The sequence below is a fragment of the Diospyros lotus genome, chromosome 8 (assembly GCF_014633365.1).
Source record: "Diospyros lotus cultivar Yz01 chromosome 8, ASM1463336v1, whole genome shotgun sequence".
Classification (NCBI taxonomy): Eukaryota; Viridiplantae; Streptophyta; class Magnoliopsida; order Ericales; family Ebenaceae; genus Diospyros; species Diospyros lotus.
In genome coordinates this window covers 112,675-139,899 of record NC_068345.1, presented here as the reverse complement: position 1 = coordinate 139,899, position 27,225 = coordinate 112,675, and the positions used below count along the sequence as shown (strand labels likewise).

Here is a 27,225-nt window from a genome sequence, read left to right as displayed (position 1 = left end):
TTGTCGTAGTTCGTCAACCTTAGGGATTTGAGACGTCATTAGAGTAGTGCTAGTTGATCCTGGGAATCTGGGATAGTCATCGTCAGGCTTTGAGTTGGCCTAAGAAGGATGACGACCACCAAGGAGTTTGGGTTCTTGCCAGAACCTTGAGTGGACCGAAGAGAAGGATGAAAGCGAGTTCCCACCTAGGGCGTTTTCCCTTAAGTAACATAGTTCAACTCTTCTCAGAATGCCCCAAACGTGTGAGTGTTTCAGTGACTATTCACGAGTAACATCCGTAAGTGGGAGCGGGTCGTTACATGAAATCTTCATTTTCTCATCCTTTTCTTTTTTCTCTTGGTTATCTGTTTCACCAACCTCTTCCTCCTCTCCCTCTATTCCTTCTAGTAGCATTAATTGGCGTTTGCACTGATGGTCCGAGGTGTACTTGTCCCCACATCCAAAGCAAAGCCCTATTAACCTCATCTGCTCCCTCAAACTATTCCCAAATGACTGAGATGGAGCCAGGAGAGCTAACCCCTCACTGCTCTGTCCCCATGTTCCACCCCCGGTTACTCTGTTGCAAAGGCATCGCCTGCCATCCTTTGCTCATCCCCCTTCTGCTTCTTTGTTAATGCCTCTACTGTTAACTTTTGCAACTTAGCACACTAAGTGGCCTGTTGTATTGTTTTTGGTGGGAACATTTTCACTGTGGGACAGATCTCCCCGTTCAAGTTGCTGATGAAACTTAACACTAAGTATCTCTCAGTAAGGGTGGGATTGAAGATCAGCATGAGGGCCTTCAACTCCTCAAACCTTTGCTGGTAAGCTTGCACAGACCCCCCTTGTCTAAGCTTATTAAATTCTTCTACCATGTTTAACATTCCTTTCTCCCCAAATCTCCCACCTAGTCCTTCCACGAATTCTTCCCAGGAGCACTTTTCCTTCACTCCCATCCAACCTTGATACCATGCATCTCCTACGTCGTTAAGATAGGCCGCGACGATTGTTACCTTCTGCTGTTCGGCCACATTGTAAAGGCTGAACACTCTCTCACATCGTCTCACTCGCCACCTCGGGTTTTGGCCATCAAATAGGGGAATCTCCATTTGAGGCATAAGTAGACCAATTTGGTTTGATTCGTGTGCAACGCCCGGCCTCCTAGCTCCCACATTTTCCTCCATCATTGGTTGATTTGTTTCTAATATGGCAGATCCCTTTGATCTGCAATTACCTCCTTGGCCATTTAGGATCGGTTTTGAGTGCTCCCTCGAAGGGAACTCAGGTGAGATTTGTACTTGAGTTTGGCAAGAGAGCATCATCATAAACTGATGTATGTGATCTCAAAGGGTTTGGCTCTATTTTCTCATCTGTTCCTCTAATCGAGCAGCCTGCGTTCTACTCTCCTCACGCCATACGTTCACTGCTCCATCGATTCTTCTTTCCACCGAATTTTCAAACGTGTCCATCCTATTCTGCATCTTCGATACCGACGTCGTCACCTGCTGGAGTTGCGCTTCCATCTGCTTCATCTGTGTTCTGTCTGCCATGGCCTACCCAATCGCCCAAGAACTTGTTCTAATACTAGATTGCCAGAACTCGATTTTGACTAGGGATTCTCTCACAATTCAGGATGAATTGTGTGGGAATTGTGAATCGAAAGAGAGGGAAAGAATACAGAGAGAAAGAGAGAATATGAGAGAGAAAGATGAGATCCAATTGTATTCAAGCATGCCCGCTCCAGCAGCGTGTGTTGGCTTATATACCCTCCTTGAGGAGTGACGCCAATATTTGAATTACATGCTGCTAACTACTGATCTTCTACATTCTTCTATCCTTCTAACCGCCTACCCCTTTTATAACACTATTACCCTTCTTCTAATAGGCTATTACACGGCTACTCTTATCACATGACAATATGTTCTCCACAAGTTCTAACGCACATTTTTGCATAATGATACATGCCCTTAATAACTGGTATATAAGCAATCTGAACTCTTTTCTTCTCTAAAACTATCAATAGTACTTCTTTGGGGAGTTTGTTTGTGTTGAATTATTTGCCCAAGGATTAGACATATAATCATGGTTGGTCATGGGAGAGGAAGGTTGAAGAGAAGGAGTTAGATTAAAGCTTCTAGAAGACCGGTAGTTAGGGATTGTAACGGTAATCCCCACTTGTGTAAGGTAGTTATCGAGGTTAGTGCCCTTATATTTTCTCGCCCTTTATACTCTATAAATAGAGGGTTCGAGGGGTCTCATTCACTCACTAATTAGTTTTCATTTCTATCTTGAGAAAGAGTATGTGTTGTGTGTATGTGTGAGAGAGGAAAGTATTCATTGCTTTGTAATCTCTGAGTAGGGTTGCTTGGTAATAGGGCTGTGAGTGAAATCAATGCATATAATCTTGTTTTTCCATTTTCAAGATAGTAAAGATCGAGATCGTCCTAGTCTGGATATAGATTCTCCGTTAGGAGTTTCGAACCAGGATAAATTCTCTTGTCTTGTGTGTGAGTGCTTTGTTTTGTGTTGTTTCTTGTATCCTACTTTCTGTCCTATTTGTGTGCGAGAAATTGTATCCAACCTAAGGGAGATTTGAGTATGAGAGTAGACAGGAATTGTCACAACAGTTTGTCATGAGTTTTTTTCCCAAGTCTATAAATAATGCAAATCCTTTTGTTGATCTTTGGACCTTTTCGTTAAATCCACTAGTAATTAGATAGCTTCTATTGTTAACCTACCAGGCACAGGAAAAATTGATTTTCAGAGACTCATTTTGGTTTGGGCCTTTTTCCTCTGGCTCTGTTATGACCCATTTTGCAATGTTCTGAATAGTAGTGGCTATCTCAATCCACATTTGGTTAGTCTTTCCTTTTATATTCCAATTTCTTCTACCAAATACCTTTTCCTTGGAGCTAGCTTGTTTTAAACCCTTTAAATCTTGCCATTTGATTCTTGGGCTTCTGTATTTATTTATTCTTCCTCTCTCTTTCTTTCTTTTTTTTGTTTTTTGAAATGGACATTAAGAACTCTAAGCCTATGTTGAGGACTAGACACTCTCTTGGTATAACTTCACAATCCTTAGAAAATGTTCCTTTGATCTCATAAAAAACTAGTCTATTTGGTTAGTTGGTAAGACTCTTTATATGTGACCATGTTCATTGTGCTTCTTGAATATAGTATTAACCATAATGAGATTATTGCTGTCACAAATCCAAAATAGTTTAACTTTATTATTTCTTTCTCCAAAACCATAACCTCTATGGCCATATTTATGCCTATTCACTTCTCTATCCACATGACCATTTACATCACCGAATACTATTGTATTTAGCCTGGGTATTCCTTGTAACAGCCCTTGTAAATCCTCCCAAAATTTTGCCTTTATCTCTTCTCCTAACTTAGCTTGTGGTGCATCTGTACTAGCAACATTCAATGTCTTCTAAATCAACTTTAACTATGATAATCCTCTCTCCCCACCTCTTCGCATACACTACCTCACCTTTTAAAGTCTTCATCTATAATATTCCCTATTCCATTCCTGATACTTTCTTTGAAAACCAAAGTTCATATCCAAAATATCTCAACGTTTTGGCCTTTTTGCCAACTCATCTCGTTTGTTGAAAGCAAATAATATTAATTCTTGTCTTGATCATCAAATCCACCACTTCTATACATTTTTCAAAGCACATTAAATTCCCACATGTTGGTTTGAGAAATTATTAGCAATTTGATGTGGTTTTGATTAGATTCAACCCTAGAAAGTTATAACATACAATTTTTTTTTTTTTTCGTAAAAAGAAGCAGAATGGTGGTTTAGGTCATCAAAACTAGTGTTACTGTTGTTATGTAAAGAGATGGATTCCATTAAGGGGGCGTTTGTTAAAATGAGCAAAATCAGCGGTATCAAGATAAGCTTGGAATGCATTTTGGATCAAGATATGGAATGATCAAGATAAGGCCGAAAAACATTCCAAGATTTCTATTAGAGTGTTTGTTAAATTTTTTGGAATCCATTGGTAGTTGTATTTTTTTTTTTTATGTGTTTGTTAATGCATATGATAAGTACCAAGATAAGAGTTTTTTTTACCAAAATATCTCTATTATTAAATTTATGATTAAAATACTATTTTATGATTAGTATGAATTGTCAAAAAAAGAAAAATAATATTTTATTTTCTAAATTCATGTTCAAAAATAAATTTAAAAGGAGTTGAAAAGTAGAAATAATTATTATTAGAATTACAATAATTCCACTTAGATAATTAAAAATGGCCAAAACATATTTTCATAATAGATAATAAAATATAAAATTAAATAAAATAATTTAAAAATTGGTGAAATGAATTATATTAGTTAATAATATATATATATATATAGAGAGAGAGAGAGAAATTTAAATTTTAAAAATCAATGAAATGAATAATGTCATTTAAATTTTAAAAATTGTCAAAATATATAATAATTTTAAAATGTATTAAATAATATTAATTATAAGACTTAAATAAATAAGTTTTTTTAAAGAAATTTAAATCTTTAAAATGCATTAAATGGCATTAACTATCCTACAAGGGGCATATAAGTAATTGAGCCTTATCTTGAAAGAGCCAGATAAATTTATCTGAGGAGAGAGGTCAGATAAATTTATTTTGAAAGGGGGAGGTAAGAGGTCACGTGAAGTTTTTCTAAAAATTGTCAGATAATTTTAACAAACACGTTGGAAAGACCAAACATCCAGAATGCTTCACATATCTGACATTTTCTCCCTTTTATCTTGATTAACAAACGCCCCCTAAGTAGATAAAGTTGGCCTCAGATTTATGGCTGCAATATGCTGGTAAAATGGTTCAAAATTTCAGTTCTATGCCTTTTGATATCTTCTCTTGTTAGCCTGATCTGATAATTTGCTACAGATTGTGATAATATGTCCCTGATTTGATTGGATAGATAATGAGTCTCAGTTGAAAGAAGATGAACAACTTGCCAAAGCTATACAAGAAAGCTTGAATGTTGAATCTCCATCTCGAGATGAAAATGCTAATATTTATCAACCTATACCTTTTCCCCCTTCAACAGGGTTCAGGTATGTGCTATTTGTGTCACTTACATGATCTAGCCCTTCTGCAATCTCTTCTTGGTTTGTTTGAGTATTATTTCACCCCATGTTTCTGTCTTCTTCTCTTCTCTATGGCAAGCACATTACTGTTGTTGGAATTGATGACCTGTTGTTGATTGGTCTTATTGCTCTCACGTACTTTTGTGGTATTATCTAGTCTAACTTAACTATTGATGTACAGTCTAGAACTTTGAAATGTAGAACAATAGGAATATCCCAAAGCCATGCATGATGTTACAATTAATATTACGATTAACTATTTGATGCACAGTCTTTACCCTTCTTTTATTCCACTACAGGAAACTTGTAATATTACTATGTTGGTTTTTAATAGCTATACAGTCTTGAATGATGCTTATGTTCTTAAAAAGGAGGATAAAACATTTGAAAATAACTCTTAGGAGTTGAGTCTGTTTGAATTGAAATCCCCTGAGATTTTAGCAAATCATATATATATATTTAGATGTACAACAGATGGTTTTCAATGTAAGTCATAATTCTTGTGCCAAATTTTAGTTTTATAATTTTTTTTTTTTTTGCACGGAAAAAATTGTGAAACTGAAATTTGGAACAAAAAAAGGAGCAATTATGAAATTTTGCACAAATTTCAGTTTCATAATTTCTTTGTTGTATAGTCCTGTGAACCAATATAATCTTTGACACTAAGTTTTAATTAATGGCAACCACTGTTCAATGTTTGTTGTGTTTCATGGGCCTTCAATTTCTAACCTGTGAACATAGAAAAAGGAAATCTTGATGATATGCTCTGACTACCTTTACATGATTATAAGTTTGTAATGGGACTTAAAAACACAACTCTCTCAGGTTCCATGAAGCAATTGTTACGTTCACAATAACTTTCTTTCAGTGTTTTGACTTATGTTGGAGAAAAAAACTAAGCAGATTATGCACTTTTTTTTTTTTTTGGTTAGGATATGTGCTGGCTGTAACACTGAGATTGGTTATGGAAGATTCCTGAATTGCATGGGTGCAGTTTGGCATCCAGAGTGTTTCAGATGCCATGCCTGCAATCAACCAATTTGTGATTATGAGGTAAAGTTACTATTCTGACTAGACTGCTAGAATTCTTCTTACCTTGAACCAGTAGTTAATTTACTTTTACTAGTGATGAGCTGTCAATAATATTTCCAGTTGTGTACATTGGTGAGCTTTGCTTATATTGTTTTTTCTTTGTCTAGTTTTCTATGTCTGGGAATTATCCTTATCACAAGTCTTGCTACAAGGAGCACTATCACCCAAAATGTGATGTCTGCAAGCATTTTGTAAGTATCAAGAAATGACCTGCTGATTCTATGCTAAACAGTCTGGTTCTTTTTCTAATGGAAGATGTTGATTTCTCATACTTGCCAATGATAACTGCATTGATGCTATTGTGTATTTACATTCTTTCCACTAGTAGATGGCAAGTACCATACTGCTTGTTAGAAGTATATGCCAAGTATTTAGTTTTTTTTAGAGACCCAAAATACATATCATTGCATAGCATTTCATATGATAGACTGATACTAGGCCATGTAATTGATAATTCAATATTTGTTGTGTTTTTAACACCATTTTATCTAAAAAGCCTAAACTTGTTGAGAGAGGGGTACTTTTATCTTGTTTATAATTACTTTGATCTTTTTATAATTATTTTTACTCTCAATACGTCCCTCATTGCATAGTTGATCCAAACATGTATGACTCTTTAAATCTTGGGTTGGTAGTAAAGTTTGAACTCTTGACCTTTGTTTGTCTTAATACCATGTTGAATTTTGAATCATCATCTCATCTTAGAGAGGGGTAATTTTATCATTATTTGTACTGTCAACAATTTCTACATCTTGTAGTATAAACATAGTGTCATGACTAGGACCCTGGTTCATGGTATTTTTTAAAATTTTTACTGCTGTAATTTCTGTAGTAGTTAGTTTGTAGCCATGTGCAAGTGGTTAGAGTGTAGTGGCAGGTTGTTACAATTGTGGAAGAGTGTAGAATCCACCTTAGCAAGGGATCCACTCCTTCGACCCCTTGTATAAATCCCCAACAACCTTTGTGGATTGGGGTATGCAGAATATTGAAGAGAATTCTGTTTTCTTCCTCAACATTCTCTCGCTTCTCTCTCTGTCTTTCGCTCTCTTTCCTTTCTCTCATTCTACATTTTCTCTTTGATCTCTGTTTTGTGCCTTACTAATTCATACTGAATTAGGAAGGAAACAATTGTTAGGCTTAGGCCATGACAATTTTTGGTATCGGAGCTTGATTCTTGGCCATAGCTCTATGGAAATCTAATCGATGGTGGAGGGAACCCGCATGAAGAATCTTGAGTTGCAGCTGCAACAAGTTAACTTGACTATGACAGAATTTTAGAACAGAGCCGATCGGTTGGAGATTAGGTTTACATGAAATCACGAGGCGATCATGGCGATGGATCGTAAGATGGGGAGTTCAATAGAGGGGTTGGAACGATGATTAGATGGAGCTCTCACTTAGATGCAGGAGGAGATGGGAGCACAATTGCAACAATTTATGGTGATGTTTACTCACCAGAATTCGGTAAGGGTGTCTCTCGATTTTCCTCCTAGGGAGAGAACAGAGCCTATTCTATAGGGGAATAGGATGAATCGTGTGAATGAGACCTCTGAAATTGAGGTGGATCCGGAGGAGGAAGTAGAAGCAGTTATGGATAGGGGAAGAGATGGTCAAGCCAATCCTTATCATCCGGGGTTCCCTATGCCCTGAATGGAGATCCCTGTGTTTAAGGGAACCAATCCCAAATGGTGGTTGAGGAAATGTGAGAAGATGTTCAATTGGTATAATATACTAGAGAGTTAGAGAGTAACCTTAGCCACGACATACATCAATGATGTAGTGGATGCCTGGTTTTAAGGTTAGGCTAGAGTAAGGGGGAACTATACTTGGGAGGAGTTCTCTGGAAAATTTTGTGAATGTTTTAGTGAAATGAGTATGATGGATGTCATAGAAGAGTTTAACAAGCTGAGGCAATTTGGAGAAGTGAGGGCCTATCAACAAAGGTTTGAGGAATTGAGGTCTCTAATGATCAACCACAATCCTCATCTTTTGGAGGCCTATTTTGTGTCTAGTTTCATGAGTGGCCTTAGCGATGAACTTAGACCCATGGTTAAAATGATAAGACCCTGTACAGTGGAGCAGGCAGTTGAGAGTGCTTGGTTATAGGAGATGGTGGTGGAAGTTTTGATGAGAAAGCAAAGACAACAACAGAAGGGAGTGACTTTGGGGACATCCAATTAGGGAGGAAAAGGTTATAGCTAAGAGTTGGTGAAGGGAAGTACCGAGGTGAAGAGTTGGGGTGGACCAAGTTCAGGCCATAATATAACACCATAAGGAGGGAAACTTATTGAGCATAGGAGAGAGTCTCGCTTGTGCTTCAGGTGTGGGGATAAATATTATCTTGGACACCAATGCAAACAACAACTATTGCTTTTGGAAGGAGAAGATGGGGAAATGTTGGAAGAAGAAGAAATTAGTGAGTGGAGAATTGGGGGAGGAAGATAATGGAGAGATCTCACTACATGCCTTATGATTTTAATAGATAGTGGGAGCACCCACAGTTTTTTGGATGAAGGCACAACTAGGAGGTTGAAGTGCCATCTCTTGGGTACCCAACCCTTGAGCGTGACAGTGGTTAATGGAAATAGAGTAGTAAGTTAGCCTGTAATGGCTTCTACAGGGAGATGCAAGGGGGGGAGTTTGAGGCTGATGTCAGACTTCTACAATTGGGGGGCTGACATAGTGTTAGGGGTGGATTGGATGAAGGGGATGAGTCCCATAAGTTGACTTCAATCGGATGGAGGTCACCTTTGAGAAAGAAGGGAGGAAGATGACTCTCATCGGAGGGAAAGAAGTTGGGACTTGCAAGATGATTACTGGAAGGAGGCTACAGAAGGTCTTCAAGAATAAATGGAACCAACTGACGCAACTGTTCTCAATTGTGGCAGTGGAGGGGAGCCCTAACAGCAAGGAAGCGCATGGGGAACACTACTTAACAGTCAGCATGCCCCTGGGGAGGAATGATCAGGTACATCAACTACACCTTCTTGATAATTTGTTGGTAGAATTTGAGGACATATTCCTGGAACCTAGAACCCTTCCTCCCACCCGAGATTTTGACCATGCTATTAACCTCAAACCTAATGTTGAACCTATCAACATTAGGTCCTATCGCTATTCCCCAATCCAAAAGATAGAGATTGAGAAAATGGTTAGGGAGATGTTACACCAATATTTCATTAGACCTAACCAAAGTCCTTTTGTTTCCCCAGTTTTATTAGTCAAGAAAAAGGATGGATTATGGTGTTTTTGTGTGGATTATCGCCAGCTTAACGCCATGATCATCAATGACAAATTTCCTATACCTCTTGTGGAAGACCTTTTAGATGAGTTACACCTTGCCAAATTTTTCTCTAAGCTTGACCTACGCTTAGGCTACCACCAAATTAGGATGAAGCCCAAGGATATAACAAAATAGCCTTTAGAACACACCATGGACACTTTGAATTTTTGGTGATGCCATTTGGGCTCACTAATGCACTACCCACATTTCAGTACCTCATGAATCGAATTTTTGAACTGTACCTACGAAAATTTATACTTGCATTCTTTGATGACATACTTGTCTACAACCTTGACTTTAACCAACACTTGGCTCACCTAAGAACCACCTTTGAGGTCCTCAAGTCTAACCAGCTCTTTATTAAAAGAACTAAATGTGCCTTTGGTCAAGGTCATTGTCAGCACCAATTGGTTTGATAATGTTAGGGATGGAATTCAAGGAATTCTAGCTAATCGGAGAAGAGAATAGAGAGAGAGAGAGAGAATAGAGAGAGAATAACAAAAAAGAGAGAGAAAACAAGAATATTCTCACTAATCATGCCAAGCATGGCTCCACTACATCCAAATATATAGGCTGTTAGTGGGACCTTCTAGAAGGTAGCCCATGACTCAGCGTCCCCTACACTGCTGAGCCTCACCCATTAGGCGTTACAAAATATGGATGGACTTATCAACCCTTAATACATATAAGCTTTGTGACAATTCCCCCCTCCTTAAAATATTTCTTGTCCTCAAGAAATCACAAGAGTCCAGCTACCCGAGGAAACTGTTTGAGCAACTCAGGGAGGTACTCCCAAGTTGTGTCATTTGGAGGCCGATTGGTCCATTGTACTTGCACTTGAATTAAGGGTAAGGAGCCCCGGTAGATGACCATCTTGTCAACAATTGCCATAGGTTTAGACACTCTCGGGAAATCCTCCTCCAAGGTTGGTGGTTTTGCACTTACAACTTCATGTGGCCCTACTGACTTCTTGAGTAGTGACACACGGAAGATTGGATGGATGCCTACTCCATCTGGTAGTTGTAATCTATAAGCGGAGCTCCCTACCTTAGCTGTTACTTGAAAAGGGCCGAAGTACTTAGGCCCTAGCTTAGAGGGGGGCTTACCGGTAGATATTGGCTGCTGAAACCGTCTTACCTTCAAGTAAACTGAATCCCCTTCTTCAAAATTCCTTTCAGTTCTCCTCCTATCAACCATCTGTTTCATTCGATTTTGTGCCACCATTAATTATGTTTTAATTAACTGAAGGGCTTCTTGTCTCTGCCTTAAGTATTGATGCACATCTCGTTCCATGTTGGAGTAATGCATCACTGCTAGGATGAGTGGCGGTTTGTAGCCAAATAGTGCCTCAAAAGGTGATCTCTTAAGTGAGCTGTGCAAATTTGAATCGTAGCACCACTGAGTTAGGGGCAGCCATTGATTCCAGCTTTTGGGTTTAGTGAAACACACACCTTAAATAGGCTCCCAAGCATTGGTTCACCCTTTCGGTTTGTCCATCCGTCTCCGGATGATAGGCTCTAGACATGTGCAAGCCAACTCCCAATTGCTTGAATAATTCTCTCTAAAAGTTGTTAGTAAATATCTTGTCATTGTCTGAAGTGATAGACAAAGGCAAGCCATGCACCTTTACCATCGAATCCAATAGCACTCTAGCCACATCTGAAGCTGTAAATGGATGAGCTAGGCTGAGGAAGTACTCGAATTTAGTCAACCTATCCACTACTACTAGAATAGTGTTCTTCCCTTCGGACCTAGGTAGCCCCTCCACAAAATCCATGGAAATTCTTTGTCAAGCCTGGTTTGGTATCTCCAATGGCTGAAGTAAGTCGGGGTATGGAACTTGCTCGTGTTTGTATTTTTGGCAAATAGAGGATGCTAATACATAAGCTATCACCTCCTTCTTCATTCCTGACTAATAGAACAATTGTCTCACCTTGTTGTAAATAGCATTCAAGCCGGAGTGCCCTCCAATGGGTGATGCATGCAATGCTTGCAGGATTCGGGTCCTGAGTTGAGGGTTTTCCCCAATCACCACCCGCCCTCTATACCTCAATAACCTCACCTTCAATGTGTACCCCTTCTGTTCGCCGCTTCTAGCTGCTAAATTGGTTATGAGTTCTTGAGCCTAGGGTGTCCTCTCATAGCTACTTGATGTTAGTGTAGGTGCTCTAGACCCAATCAGATTGGGCATATTGTACACTGACAACTGTAATCATATTTATTATTGAATAAGGAGTTATTCAATTTCACAAGAAGTCATTCTATTAGTTTCTTGTTATTATTGTAATAACTGAATGAAACTAGATAGAAGTCCATATGATGTATACTGTGATTAATCTATAAAGATGTGAGATGATGCATCATAGTTTCTAGACATCATTAAACGTCCCAAGTTGTAGCAATGTCAAGAATGGACATTGACAATTGCGGCAAGACTTGTATGTGCTATGTTTTTGCTATGTGATAGCAATAGGGGTCTCACACCCATAGGCATAGGGATGCCTAGACAAGTACATAGGTGACTAATGTTGGAGAACGTGTCACTGGACATGACTCGCCATGAGAATCCATTTTGGTTATATGTTGATGGAATTCTCATACGAGATGGGTGTAACTAATCCTTGGACATGAGGTTGTCACGATCATCTCATAAGAAGACTAGTATGCTTTGACATCGTTTCGATGGGCCTAGACAAAGGCTGCACGTGGGCGATTGTTGGGTATATCGTGAGGCTTATGGAGATGGGTGTATAACCAAGATGGGACTCGTCTATCCCTTGATAGAGGATGATGTATCTAAGGCGCCTTCGGTGGATATTCACTTTAAATCCATGGCCATGGTGAAAGAAATCAATAAAGAGTTATTGATTTACTTTCTAATTAAGTGAAGATATCCGGAAGACCGAAGAAAACTCGTGTGATCGTTATCAAGCAACACATCGCCATACTTGAGATCACATAAGATACATTGACGAGAGGATCGTATTACACGGTAACCATGCTCGTGAAAGGTTATTTGCGGATTATGAATCCTTTTGAATAATTGGGTAGGCATGATGCCTTACTAGAGGCCAATCTTGTCTTATGTGTTCGTACCGATACATTGCCAACATATTCGGAAGCCTAATGAGTCATACGCAATAGGCACGGTCCCTGGCTTAAACCAGGAGAGTGGACGTATGGTTAAGTGGGACACTTCGGCAAGAAGTTGTGCCGTCGTAGGTTCTCACGGAAAAAGAACAAATAGACTTAATGATGTCGATATGGCGAGGGGTCGTCATAATGGAAAGAGTTTCCTAAAATGGTAATTGATTAAATTAGGAAGGAGTTTCTAATTTAATAATTTTCTATTTGTTGGAGTGGCAAATAGGAAATAAAATATATTTGGGTTTAAGTTAATATTTGGACTAAATTAGATTTGGGCCAAATATTAAATTAAATATTTGGACTAAATTGGATTTGGGCCAAATATTAAAATAAATATTATATTTGGACTAAATTAGATTTGGACCAAATATTAAATATTATATTTGGACCAAATTAGATTTGGGCCAAATATTAAATAAAATATATTTGGGCTTGAATTAGATTTGGGCCATAATATTTTATTTAACCTATAAAAGGATTGGGCCATTTAATTATATTTCTAGTTGGACTAGAATAAGATCACTTAATATTCTAATTAAATTAGAATTAATGGGCTAGCCCAATCCATTAGGGTTTTAGAAACCCTAGGATATTTCACTATAAATATCCCTTTATGGGTTGCCCAAAATTTTAAGTGTTTTTGGTGTCGTTTTTCAAGAGTTGAAAAACGTATTGCCGTTCACTCTTCCCCATTTCTTTTGGCATCGATTTGAAACATGGGTGTTCTTTTACCGTCCATACACAAGCCGCGCAAAGGAGACGGAGCTAGCACTCCTATTTCGCTCTTCTTGCCAACGTACGCGTGCCGCGTATTACGAGTTAGAGGCCGGACACTTGGACGGCTTGAATCCGCGAACGACTCGATAATCTAAAGGTTAGATTTATTTATTTGTTTGTGAATGATTTAATTTCGACGTTGATCCAATCGCCGGGATCGGGGTAAGTTCAAAATTTTGAACTACGCTGTTTACCCCGTAGCGATCTTACTTTACTTTCACTTGACACCTCTTTAATCCAATCAGGAGCAACCACAAAGACTGCTTGGCATTTGCCCATTTCTTCCCTTCTTGACAGTGCATCAACCGTTGTATTTTCTTTTCCCTTACGGTATTGGATGGTGTAATCCAATTCTAGCAGTTTGGTTACCCCTTTCCTTTGTAACTGTGTATGCAACCTTTGCTCTCCTAATCACTTGAGGCTTTCATGGTCAGTCTTGATGACAAACGAGTTTCCTTTCGGATAACACCTCCATTTGTCTACTGCCATGAGTACCGCTATTAATTCCTTGTCATAGATGCTCAACCCCAAGTGTTTGGGAGCTAAAGCCTGACTAAGGAAAGCTATTGGCTTACCTTCTTGTGCTAACACTGCCCCCACTCCCGTGTCACATGCATCTATCTCTAAGGGGAAAGGTTTGGAAAAATTTGGCAAAGCTGGAATTAGAGGTTGGGTTATAGCCTCCAGGAATTGAAGGCTGTTGCTGCTCTCTCCCCCCATTCAAATCCATTCTTCTTGAGTAGCTCAGTCAACGACTTACTGATTATCCCATACCCCTTAATGAACTTCTTGCAATAGCCGGTTAGCCCAAGAAAGCCCCTCAATTCCTTGACGGTCTTAGGAGTAGTCCATTCCACCATAGCGGTTATTTTTTTTTTGGGTCAGTGATCACGCCTTCTCCAGTGATGATATGCCCAAGGTATTCCACCTTTCCCTCTACAAAGATACATTTAGATTTCTTGACATACAATTGGTTAGATTTGAGGACTTGGAATGTGGTTTTGAGGTGGGTTAGGTGTTGCTCCATGGTTGCACTGTAAACTAAGATATCATTGAAGAAAACAAGGATAAATTTTATGAGGTAAGGGCAGAAAATGTGATTCATGAGGGCCTGGAATGTAGTGGGTGCATTAGTTAGGCTGAACGGCATTACTAGGAATTCATAAAGTCCTTGATGGGTGCAAAAGGCTATTTTGCGAATATCTAAGGCACTCATTCGGACTTAGTGATAACTAGATCTGAGATCAAGCTTAGAAAAAATGGTAGCCCTAGAAATTCATCTAGAAGGTCATCTATAATAGGAATGGGGAATTTATTTTTGATGGTGTGGGTGTTTAGTTGTCGATAATCGACACAAAACCTCTTAACTCCCATCTTTTTTCTTAACCAAGAGAATAGGGGAGGCAAACGGGCTTTGACTTGGTTTGATTACAGTTTTGGACAACATATCTTTCACTAGGCGTTCAATTTCGGCCTTTTGAAACAGAGAATAGCGATAGGAACGAACATTTATGGGTTCAGTATTTGGTTTGAGGTGGATGGTATGTTCTAAGAAATGGTCTGGGGGTAAGGAAGTAGGTTCCAAGAATAATTCCTCAAATTCAACCAACAAAGAATGCAAGAAGTCATTAAATTGTACCTTGCTTGGGGAATTAACTGAGGTCTGTATCCTGAACCATTAATCATCTTCTATTTTCGCTATTTCTGCTTCCTTTTTCCCTTCCCACACCTCAATGGCATAAACTGAATGAAGCTGAGCAATGGTTCCCTCTTCCTGCTCAAAGAGTTTCTTCAGGTGGCTCCCTGAGATTGCTTTGCACTCTCCTCCATCCCCACATCCTGTCAACGTTAACCTTCTTCCTCCTTTATCAAAAGTCACCTTTAAGGTGTTGAAGTCAAATATGAGGGGGTTGACTGTTCTCATCCAGTCTACTCCCAACACCACTTGACACCCACCTAGTTGTAAAATTCTCAGATCGGCAGAAAACTCATGCCCTTGCATTCTCCATGTAAAACCTTGGCATTTGTACCAGTTGATCATTTTGTGACCATTAGCAACTGTGACATATAGGGGAATAGTGGTTTGGAGTACGCACAATAGTTCCTTGGCTATGCTTTTGTCCAAGAAACTATGTGTGTAACATCTTGCATCGAGCGATAGGAAGGATCAAAACAACTTACCCTGATGGGCCTACGCGAACTTCCGAGGGGGTCACTCATCCTTGAACTTCCCTAACTTAAGCACGCTTAACTCGAGAGTTCTTTGCCTGCATTCAGCCCAGAAGGTATTCAACTGGTGTTATTTCCTACCTTGCTTATCTTCGATATATACTACTCTTCTCTGGACTTTTGGGGTATTACATTTTCCTCCCCTTGAGCACATGACGTCCTCGTCATGCGACCTTACAACTGGTCTCAGATTTTCTCCCCTTTGGGGGGCTGCCATCCTAGAAGCCTGCTAGGAGCTGCTCCTTGTACAGGCTCTCGAGCCTCGGTGCCACTCCTTGCCCTCATCGGACCGCCTTAACCAAGGGTCGGCTCAGATACCATCTGTAACATCCTGTATCGAACGATAGGAAGGATCGAAACAACTTACCCTGATGGGTCTACGCGAACTTCCCAGGGGGTCACCCATCCTTAAACTTCCCTAGCTCAAGCATATTTAACTCGAGAGTTTTTTGCCTACATTCATTCTAAAAGGTATCCAGATGGTGTTGTTTCCTTCCTTACTTATCCTTGACATATACTATCCTTCTTTGGGCTTTTGGGGTATTACAATGTGAGCTCTCACTATCTATCAATATAAGAAGTTTCCTCTTCCCTATGTTACCTCTAATTTTAATCATTTGGTTCGAAGGGTGGCCTTCTAGGGCGTGAAGTGAAATTTGCCCTCCTTCTCTTCCACTTGATCCCCCATTTCAGTGTTAGGCATTTCTTCTTCATTCTCGTTATCTTCCCCTTCCATTTGCATTAGTGCCCTTTTGCATTGGTGCCCCACCGTGTATTTCTCCCTGCATTTGAAACACAATCCCATCTGTCGTTTCTGATCTAATTTAAGGGATCTTATGGGATTGGCTACAGTCTATGCCTTTGGTGGGTAACTCCGCTTATGCATTTGAGAGTTGCGCCAGCCTTCTGACCCCCCCCCCCCCCCCCTATGGAGCCTTGCCAACCAACTCCAGACCCTTTTTGTGAGAGTCTGTGCTTCTTAGCGAAAGTGTCCAGCCTTGGCATCGGCATGTGATTACCAGATTGGAAATTAAATTCCTTTACCTGAGGTTTCGTCTCACTTCCTTGCACACCTTCCGACTCTGATTCTCTTGGAGGCCTCGGAAGTATACTAGATTTGTTTGAGTTTGATTTAGCTTTGGATCGAGGGGGAAATTCTGGGGGTAAACGGAATTGTGGTAGGGATTGCAACATGTTGAACAGGCTGTTAATCCTATGGCCGAACTGATCCATCGCATCCCTATGCCTTTCCAATTCTCGTTGCGTATCCTCACGAGAAGTCGTCAATTCCTCCTGTATTCCTTCTCGAACTGCAACTACATCTTCTCTGCCTTGAGTGATAGCTTCGTGTGTCTGTGTTATCCCAAACTCTGGCGCTTTCATTCTCGACTCTAGTTGTTTGAGTCTCGTTCCTTCCGCCATCTTTTGCTCACAATTCACCACGCTTCCACTCATCGCCAAGGGCACTAGCTCTGATGCCAATTGTCAAGTCTCGGATCTGAGATTTGGACAATTCTGAGAGAACTGAAGTTTTGGAGAGGAAAAGGAGGGAGAATTTGAAGTAGAGAGGGAGAAATAAAGAGAGGGAAAGAATTTAGAGAGGAAAAGAACCGAATGCTTTCATTGATAGTTCCCATCCTCTTATACAATGCCTTTTATAGTCTAACACTCTCGGTTTGTTAATGTAACCAACTAGGTACAATCGGCCTAAGTGGTGACCGCTAGTCACATGCTACTATCCGTTTATTATAGCTATAACTATGCATCTATAGGCTTATTACAATTATGCCCTTAGGCTTGTGATAGATAGAAGGGTGGTATACAAGCAAGGTGCCCCACTTATACAAGTTCTGGTAAAATGGCAAAACAGCTCGGTAGATAGCAGTATTTGGGAGTATCTGTCAGATTTGTTCAAGTAATTTCCAAGATCTGCCAGTCTCCTCAGCATTTCTTGAGGACAAGAAATTTGTTAAGGAGGGGGAATTGTCATGAGTAGGACCCTGGTCTATGGTATTTTTTAAAATTTTTACTATTGTAATTTCTGTAGTAGTTAGTTTGTAGCCATGGGTAAGTGGTTAGAGTGTAGTAGCAGGTTGTTACAACCGTGAAAGAGTGTAGAATCCACCTCAATAGGGGATCCACTCCTCCGATACCTTGTATAAATGATGCAGTCACCGATCAAGACCCGGTCCAAGGCTAATCTAACCCAAACCGAGTAGCCCAAAACCGACCCAAATAGTAGCGCAGGAACAGTAACGAAACTTCATGAGTTTTAGAACTTTACTTCATGTTTAATTAGGGTTTTATTTCTATTAAGATTCTAGTTGGATTTTGTTTACAAGTATTAGATGGATTAGCCAAACTCGATAAATATATCTAAAATCTAGGGGTTGTAATAAGTTTTTTTATTTAATAAATTCCAGCAAACTAGTTCGATTTTTTCCTAGCAAGCAGCTTTGGTTCTTACACCTAGTTGAGAGTTTAACTTTGGTTGTTGAAGTTTGTTCTCTCAAGAGTACTTGAAACTTATTGCTTGGTTTTTTCTAGTTTGGTTGTTTCAAGGGTTTGTACACACGCGCTACATGCTGCGTTAGGTGGTATGAGAGTGGATAATCAACCAATCTGATGGCCAATCTTGAAGGTAATGGTAGCAACCAGGCTCGTGACGATGGTCAACGGTTGTTCGCGGTTTGGAGAGCAATCGAAGAATAGCGAGCAATAACTCGTACCATCCAGCAGCAATTGGAGCAAATCAACAACCAATTGAGCGCCTTACTACGAGTTGATGATGATAGGAACTTGAATAATGGGGTAAATCAAGCCAGGGCAGGAAGACCACCCATTAAACATGTCCTTGTTAATCCTAGAAGACCAATGATTGAAGATAGCGATGAAGAGGATAATCTTGGACAAGCAATAACTAACCTTGGTGGTAGGGGTTAGGAGGAATGCGCATCAGCACAACCATTGTGGCAGCGATGAGTATAAACTAAAGGTTAATATTCCTACCTTTAGTGGAGATCTTGATATTGAGGGGTTCTTGGATTGGATCACTAAGGTTGATCGATTTTTCGAATACATGGAGATCCCAGATGAACGATAAGTTAAGTTAGTGGCTTATAGATTGAAGAGCGGTGTATCTATTTGGTGGGAGTAATTGAGAGAGACGAGATTGAGGGAAGGCCGACACCTAGTTCAAATATGGAGACGAATGAACTAGTTGTTAAGAGATAGGTTTTTACCCCCTGATTATAAACAATATATGTTTGAAGTCTATCAAAGATGTGCATAGGGAATGAAGAGTGAATGACTATACCTCTGAGTTTCTGAGATTGGCAAAGAGAAACCAATTGTCAGAAAGTGACAATCAACAAGTAGCTTGTTACTTGAATGGGTTGAAGCCTGCTATTCATGATAAAATTGTGGTTCAGATGGTTCTGAGTGTGCAAGAAGCAAAGAACTTAGCTTTAAAGGTTGAGTTAATGTTGAGTGATAGAGCTCGTAATGACAACTATCGTTGGTACAGTGAGAATGAAAATAAACAAGCAACTTTTGATAGAGGCAAGTCGGTTCAGGGAGGCGCAACCCTCTAATCCATCTTATATAGTCAACCCTAATAAGGCTACATCGGGGGGAAACATTCGAGGTACTATTTCTAATATTCCAAAATCCCCTAATTCTTATGCAAAGCCTATTCTTTTAAAGTGTTTCAAATGTAATGAGGTTGGGCATTGATCTAGTGATTGCCCAAGGAGGAAAACAGTTAATATTGTAGAAAGAGAGGAGGAAGATGTGAGGAAGTCTATTGCGGGCCTGATGGAGAGGATGACGAAAAAGAGTATAACCATGAAGCGTATACATGTGTAGTAAGGAAGTTAATGCTATCTCAAAAGAATGAAGATATTACTTAGCAGCATAAGCTTTTTCGCACAAGGTGTATGGTGAAAGGAAAGATCTTTGAGCTGATTATTGATAGTGGGAGCTAGGAGAACATTATAGGAAAAGATGTGGTGGAAAAGTTGTAGCTGAACCCTGAAAAAAGCATTCAAACCTTTACACGATTGGATGGATCAAAGAAGTTGGTGGCATACGTGTGGATGAATGCTGTAGTGTGCCTTTCTCTATTGATAAGTACTATGACGAAATTTATTATGATATTATCGATATGGATGCTTGCCATATTTTATTCGGGAGACCTTGGCAATTTGATGTGGATGCTAAGCACTTGAGTAGGAAGAACGCATATCAGCTTGAGAAAGAGGGTGTGCGTTATACCTTGTTACCTATGGTGGAAAAGAACCAAACCAAAGCTTTTAAAGTGGAGGGGAGGAATTTTCTTACCATTACAAACAAACACAAACACTATAAGTTTGTGAGGGAGTGTAAGGATACCCGAGAGGTTCACCTGTTGGTTGTAAAGGGGGAGAGTGTGAGTGAGCCATTGTAAGTGAATCAAATTCCAATGGAGGTGCAGGGATTGTTGGAGGAATTTTCTGATGTGGTTCCTGAGGAGTTGCTTAATGAGCTACCTCTTATGAGATATATTCAACACCAAATTGATTTGGTTCTTGGTGCTAGTTTGCTTAACCTGCCTCCAAGATGAGTCTTAAGGAGAATGAGATTTTGTGGGAGCAGGTAGAGGAATTGTTGAGAAAAGGGTACATTCATGCTAGTATGAGTTCATGTGTAGTGCCAGCATTATTGACACCAAAAAAAGATGGGAGTTGGAGGATGTATGTTGCAGTTAGTGACTTAGCCGAGCAAGTTCAAGCGGTTTAGGAAAATGTCAAGCAAAAGTTGTACAAGGCAAATGAGAAGTACAAGGCGACAATTGACGAGCATAGGAAGCACAAGGTATTTGAGGTTGGAGATGAAGTCATGGTATTCTTGAAGAAGGAAATGATTCCAGTAGGAAAGCAAAACAAGTTCAAACCAAAGAAATATGGTTCTTACAAGATTACAAAGAAGATCAATGACAATGCTTAGTGGATTTACATAATTATATGGGTATTTCCAAAACTTTTAATGCTGCTGATCTTTCTTTGTATTTGCTGGATGCTGTGTTGTCATGCCCGAATCATAATTCGAGGACGAATTCTTTTCAAGTGGAGGTGAATGATGCGGTCATTGATCAAGACTCAATCCAAGGTCGACCCGACCCAAATCAAGCAGCCCAGAACTGGCCCAAACAGTAGCGCCTGAACAGTAGTGAAACTTCATAAGTTTTAGGATTCTACTTCATATTTGATTAGAGTTTTATTTCTATTAGGATTCTAGTTGAATTTTATTTACAAGTATTAAATGGATTAGCCAAACTTTATAAATATACCTAGAAACTAGGGGTTGTAATAAGTTTTTTTATTTAATAAATTCCAGCAAATCAGTTCGATTTTTTCCAGCAAGCAGCTTCGGTTGTTGCACCTAGTTGGGAGTCTAGCTTTGGTCGTTGAAGTTTGTTCTCTCAAGGGTTTTTGAAACTTATTGTTTCAAGGGTTTCTTTGTGTGTTTTCTTTACACACGTACTACACATTGCTTCAATAAATCCCCAACGACCTTCGTGGATTGGGGTATGCAGAATATTGAAGAGAATTCTGTTTTCTTCCTCAACATTCTCTCGCTTCTCCCTCTCTCTCTCTTTTTCCTTTCTCTCTACATTTTCTCTCTGATCTCTGTTCTGTGCCTTACTAATTCACACCAAATTAGGAAGGAAACAATTGTCAGGCTTAGGCCGTGACACATAGTTATGGTAGTTTGTGCTTCTGGTTGATATTGCCTCATGGTATATGATAGTAATGTAGGAAAAATGAACTGGCCAAGTAATTTTTAAGTCAATGAGATTTTGATGAAAATTATCTAGTGGCTAATTATCTTACAACCTTGTATTTTACCCAATTTTAAAGTACCATTGCTGCCATTATTGACATGTACTTGCTTTCATAATCTATTATGGCTTTTGATTGTTGAGATCCAAATAAGAAAGTACAGATAAAAGAGTAGGACGGTGTTTTCTTTGTTCTGTACCCTTTCTAAGATTGAGTTAGACAACCTTAGTCATTATGTTGTATCTGAAAGATGACAAGTGAAATTATATAGGAGATAAAACATATTTTACAGATCGCATACACACACAGAATGGAGGTGGATTCCACTTGAACTTCAATCCTTGCCTCAGTTTCTTAAGTGGATGATTTCATTATGAGTGTGCCTTAAATATGACAGAAGCAACAGTTAGTATTAACATGAAATTGATCTCTCCAATGGGCATTTAGTGAATGCATATCCTTGGAACTCAACACAAAAGCCTTTGAAAAAATTAAATTATCTTGTGATTCCTCCATGGTTAATCATGACTAATACAAAATAAAATATGCATTTAACTACTTATTTTCTGAGCTATGTAGTCCTGGTTTTGGCCATCAAAAATAAAGAAAAGGGACATATCCTGGTAATGGAGCTACAAGCGTGCTCCCTTTCTGAGAACTTCTGGAGATTATTGAGATTTGGGACAACCTTCTCTTGAGTGGAGAAATTTTTTTACCCCCATATGTCATTTTTCTTGTATTAAGTTTATTTTTTATTTTTTACTTTTATGAAGCATTTTTTATTACTTGACACATAGGCCTTCTATTTTTCTCTTCACACTTGTTTCAAATAGTCACTTTCAATTTATTTTTTGGTCCTTTGAAACTTTTATAATATTTTTATGATCTTTCAGATACCAACAAATGCTGCTGGGTTAATTGAATATAGAGCGCATCCTTTTTGGGTCCAGAAGTACTGTCCTTTTCATGAGCATGACGGGACTCCTCGGTGCTGTAGCTGTGAGCGAATGGAGGTTGGTCTGCATCAAGTAAATTCTATCTAGAATCCACTTCAAGTGTGTTTGTTCATGGGAAGGGGCATCTAATTCTCATTCCAGCAGATTCCCTTTTTAATTCTATTGATATCCAAAATCTTATTCATTTTGGGGTGAGATATATACTAGTATTGTTAGGAAATTCAGGGTTTCTTTTCTTGTTTGTGTTCCTGCCAAAACTACAGCATTTGAAGTTAGTCTGATGACTGCATAAGCATGAGAACCATTATCCTTGATAAAGAAGTCTGAGAAGCAACCTTATAAAATTAAAATTATGTTCCAGATTAAAATTAAAATTAATTGGTGAACCATCAGATAAGACTGAACCGTCTTTTCCATGGCATGGCATATCATGATATCCAAACATATGAATATTGATATTTCTTCCCAGTCTCTTTTACATCTAATACTTGATTATAGATGCCAATTCACAAGTCCACTTCCCTGACAACAAAAATAACCATTCATGCTGTCCAAGAAGAATCTACTTGACCATGTCTTTGAAGAGTATTGATTTTTGGGACCTTTACTCATTATATGCAGCAAAGGGAAACAAGATATGTTGCCCTAGATGATGGTCGAAAGCTCTGCCTAGAGTGTCTTGACTCAGCAATAATGGATACTAATGAGTGTCAGCCCCTTTACCTTGATATACAAGAATTTTATGAAGGATTGAATATGAAAGTTGAGCAACAGGTTCCATTACTCTTGGTAGAGAGGCAAGCACTGAATGAGGCAATGGATGGGGAAAGAAGTGTAAGACAAATCATTTTCTTTTGATATGTATATTTTCTTTGTTTCTTTTAGTGATTTTTATCTTTCCCTTTGTCCAGGGCCATCATCACATGCCTGAGACAAGAGGACTCTGCCTTTCTGAGGAACAAACTGTTAGCACTGTAAGGATTATTTTATTACATCCCAGCATCTTTTTTCCTTCAGAGTCCATTGAAATTTTTGTGATCAATAGCCCATTTTTTGTCTTATTTTCTTTTTACATGGCTAGATATTGAGGCGGCCAAAAATTGGAGCAGGAAACAGGGTTATGGATATGGTAACAGAGCCTTATAAACTCACCCGTCGTTGTGAGGTGACCGCAATTCTAATATTATATGGCCTTCCCAGGTACACTCCTCCCTTCCTTTGTCTCTGCCTGATTATACAGTTTACTGTAGGACACATGATGTAGAAAACTTAGTCTGCACAAGAAATACTTGAATGGAAAGAGCGCCACAACTATCAACATGTCCACAAACTGTATATTGGCACCTGTGTCAGCATTTATAACACATTTATGCTCTTATGACTGCAAGCTCGGTTGAATCTAACAGCAGTGTTTGTTTTTATAATAATTTTGGTTTTGATTCTCTCATAAATGCCCCACAAATAACCTGTTTTTTAGTTGTAAGTGCTTACAAGTACTATAATGAAGATGGAAAACCAAAAGTAGATTAATCATAGTTTCTTGATTGGATTATTTCAGGCATTGTTGATAGAAAATCTATAGGTCCTGAAAGCATAATGAATTTTCTGTCCTTTGTGCACAAACAAGTTTACTGTTAAGTTCCCTTTTGCCTCTCTTCCTCCTTCCCTTCTTTTACCTTTCCTCTTTCTAAGTGTGTTTGGCTTTGCTTATTTTTTGGCCAAAGGGGGCTTATAAGCTTCCTATTAGCTTTTAAAAATTTTCTACCTGTCCAGGTAACATGAAAGGACTTATAAGGTACATAGCTTACAAGCTCTTCCAACTTTTCCCAAAAGTTGGTCCCCCCTAAATTTTTTTAGAGAGCTTATAACCTATTTCAAAAAAGCTCTCATTGACCAAATAAAAGACCAAAATGCCTTAGAAATAACTTAAAAGCTCCTGCAATTTAAGCTAAGCCAAATGCCCTCTAGATCAGTATGACAGGACCCCAAAAACTACCCTGTTCTAGCCCTTTTTGATTTGGTTGTACCGAACAGTTTCTCTTAATAAACTTTTGGGGAAATTATATCTGAGAAGTTGTACCCCCTCCCTATAGGAAAAACTTTAGTAATAGTAATGTTTTTAGGGCAATTAATTTGAATTGATCACATAATCAGAATAAATAAATTATAAAGTAACTGAGAATTGATTTGACCAGAATGGTACTAAATTACTGAAACAACTTGTAATAAAGAAAGATGACAACAATAATACCAAGCCTTAATGCCGGTAGGTGTGGTTGACTATATAAATTCTAGCTTTCCAACCTTCTTTATCTATAGTTATATCTTTTGTAAGGCCAGTATATTACATCTCATGTTAAAAGGTTTTCCACTAGGTTTTATTTGGTTTTCCTCTACTCATTTGCTTCCAACCTCTCCCATTCACTTGTCATGACCCAAGAATCTATAGAGGGCAATATAGTAATAGGTTAATAATAGTTGTTAGAAGATATTTTAGATATTTTAGCAAGTGGTTATAAGCACATGGGAGCATGTGCTAGGTTGTTAGAAGGCAAATAGGCTTATAAAAGGTTGCTGTAATGGTTTGTTTCCTTATCCAAGAAATTAATGAATTGAATACTATTTTCTCTCTAATATTCCACTCTCTCTCTCTCTCGTTCTTCTTCCTCTTTCTTCTATTCTTCTATTTCTCCCTCTCTTTCTCTTAATATCTCTCCCTCCTTCAATCTGATTTTCTTCCCCATTTCTCCTTTTAACCTATACGAACCCTAGGTTCGTGACAATTGGTATCAGAGCAACCCATCCTTGGCTGTGGTATTGATTCAAGTTTCGACAGTGATACGAGTTGAATTTGAAGTAAAAATCCAAGTGGCGCAACAGGTATGGGATCGGAATTGGAGAGACCTTGAAGGTGGAAGCGTGAATCGCTTCAGATTAGGTTGTTGAATTGAAGGTGTAATAGCAAGGTGATTTGTTGCTGTTTTCCGGGTTGCTATAGTTGATCAAGAAGGTGAGGCGAGTGCAGGAGACTTTGCAACAGACGAGCCAGAAGGCGGAATCGGATCCGTTGCTTAGCTGTTCAGTTTGCTGGAGTTTGGAAATTCTTAGTGTCTGATCCACAGTTGCTACGGGTGACCCTCGAAAATTGATTCTGAAGCACGGGGTGGAACGTTGGCTGCTAATTGAGGCTGAAAGTGGAACGCGAAGCAAACCCAGCGAAATTCCGATAAATTACGTGACCGAGCTAGTGGTCCAATCCAAACGGACGGTGATTGGGTGAGGCGAGCACAAGCAAGCAAATCCGATCCAAATGGTGGACGTTTCGAGGGGATCGGAGTCCGTCGGAGGGTGAAGAGAGACGGATTTGAAAGGTGAACTCGAGGAGTGCGGGGGGTCCTCCAACCATTAGTCGGTGATTGGGTTATTCGATTCCAAGCGATCTTAGGGCGCGATTCTGAAGCAAGGACAGCAGTGGTGTCAAGGGCCGTTGCAAATCTGGATTGACAGCAGATGGGTTGAGTTGATGATCTGATTTTTGGATATTGTTGCAGACGTGGTTGTTCGAACAGGAAAAGCGAAGAGCCCCGGCCAATTCCGTGAACATCCGTAGCCTTCAATTCCAGCGGCTTGTGTAAATTACAGCTGTTCTAGTGGCTGGATCCAAGTCGCTGTGTGTGTTAGAAGCAAGCAAACCCAGGCGCTCTTGGCTGTTGCTTCTTAGCAACAGATCTCGGCCACCGCCCAGCTTCCGATCCCTCTTACTGCCGCTAAATTTTGTGGGGTCTCAGCCAAATATAAGAGGCTAAAGTCCAAGATTGCAAGATTGCTTGGGTGGTAGGAGATGGACGAACAGTTCTGGCCCAGATCGAGAAGGTTAAGGCAACTTGTCCGTGGCTTCGGGGAAGGGATTGAGCAACGAATTAGTGAAGAGGAATTCCGCATGTGGTAATTCCAATCAAATCCTAGGCTGCTAGTAAGGTAATTTCAACTTTGAATTGGGTAACTTTGTTTGAATTGGAGAGGTGAAGAAGAGCAGTATGTATATAGCTCCTTGGACTTCGAAGTATACTGTTGGTGAAAAATCAGCCATGGAAAGCAGTGCATACATGAAGCAGAATGCTTCACCTTCAGCTGGAATGGAACCTCAATGGCAGCCAAAGAAGGCTGCATTTCCAGTTAGGTGTCCTACACGTGAAGCTAGGGGAGGCAGTGCATACATGAAGTAGAATACTTCACTTTCAGCTGGAATGGAACCTCAATGGCAGCCAAAGAAGGTTGCATTTCCAGTGGGTAGCAACAGGGAACAAGAGAAGGGGATCAACCCATTGGACAAAGGAACCAGCGGTGGGTTTGATGAAGAGTGCAAGGAATTTGGCCGTATGTTCCGCGAGAAGTTGCAGGAGTTTGCGATGATACTAATTAAGAAGTATCATTACAACTTTCCAATAGAATATTTTGATGATTATCACGGAAATTTTAACAAGAAGGACTTCCTTGGAGTAGAGCGGCCGAAGGAAGAGACAAGAGTACGAACGACCGATTCATTGCCTACTCTAGACTTTGGGCAAAAAAAGAAGCATTGTGACGGCGGCAACAGTGACCAGAAAGATGGCTGCAATATTGAGAGTAAATTTGGTGGTGAAAAGCATAATCTCAAGGAAAATTATAATGCACAGATTGATAGGGCAGCCAATGCAAAGGGATCATTTGATATTGCTGAAAAAGAAGTCCAAATAGAGGGGAATTGCAGCCAACAAAAGGGAAAAGAAGTTGCTGAATTACTTGCAGGGAATCAAGAGATCATAACTGAAACTTCAGTCATCATTA

At 39.4% G+C, this 27,225-nt stretch overlaps 1 protein-coding gene across 3 annotated transcripts in view; it reads left to right on the top strand.

Moving 5' to 3' along the window:
* LOC127807400 (protein DA1-related 1-like) overlaps positions 1–27,225 on the top strand; it is a 56,815-nt gene that overhangs the window by 17,959 nt on the left and 11,631 nt on the right. For 2 of the 3 annotated variants that reach the window (XM_052345219.1, XM_052345220.1), the window contains 7 exons: positions 4,924–5,059; positions 6,025–6,145; positions 6,292–6,375; positions 22,336–22,470; positions 23,020–23,232; positions 23,310–23,372; positions 23,480–23,598. In XM_052345219.1, coding sequence (XP_052201179.1) covers positions 4,924–5,059; positions 6,025–6,145; positions 6,292–6,375; positions 22,336–22,470; positions 23,020–23,232; positions 23,310–23,372; positions 23,480–23,598 — 871 coding nt within the window. The remainder of the gene's footprint in view (positions 1–4,923; positions 5,060–6,024; positions 6,146–6,291; positions 6,376–22,335; positions 22,471–23,019; positions 23,233–23,309; positions 23,373–23,479; positions 23,599–27,225) is intronic. The other variant, XM_052345221.1, reaches the window with a different exon arrangement.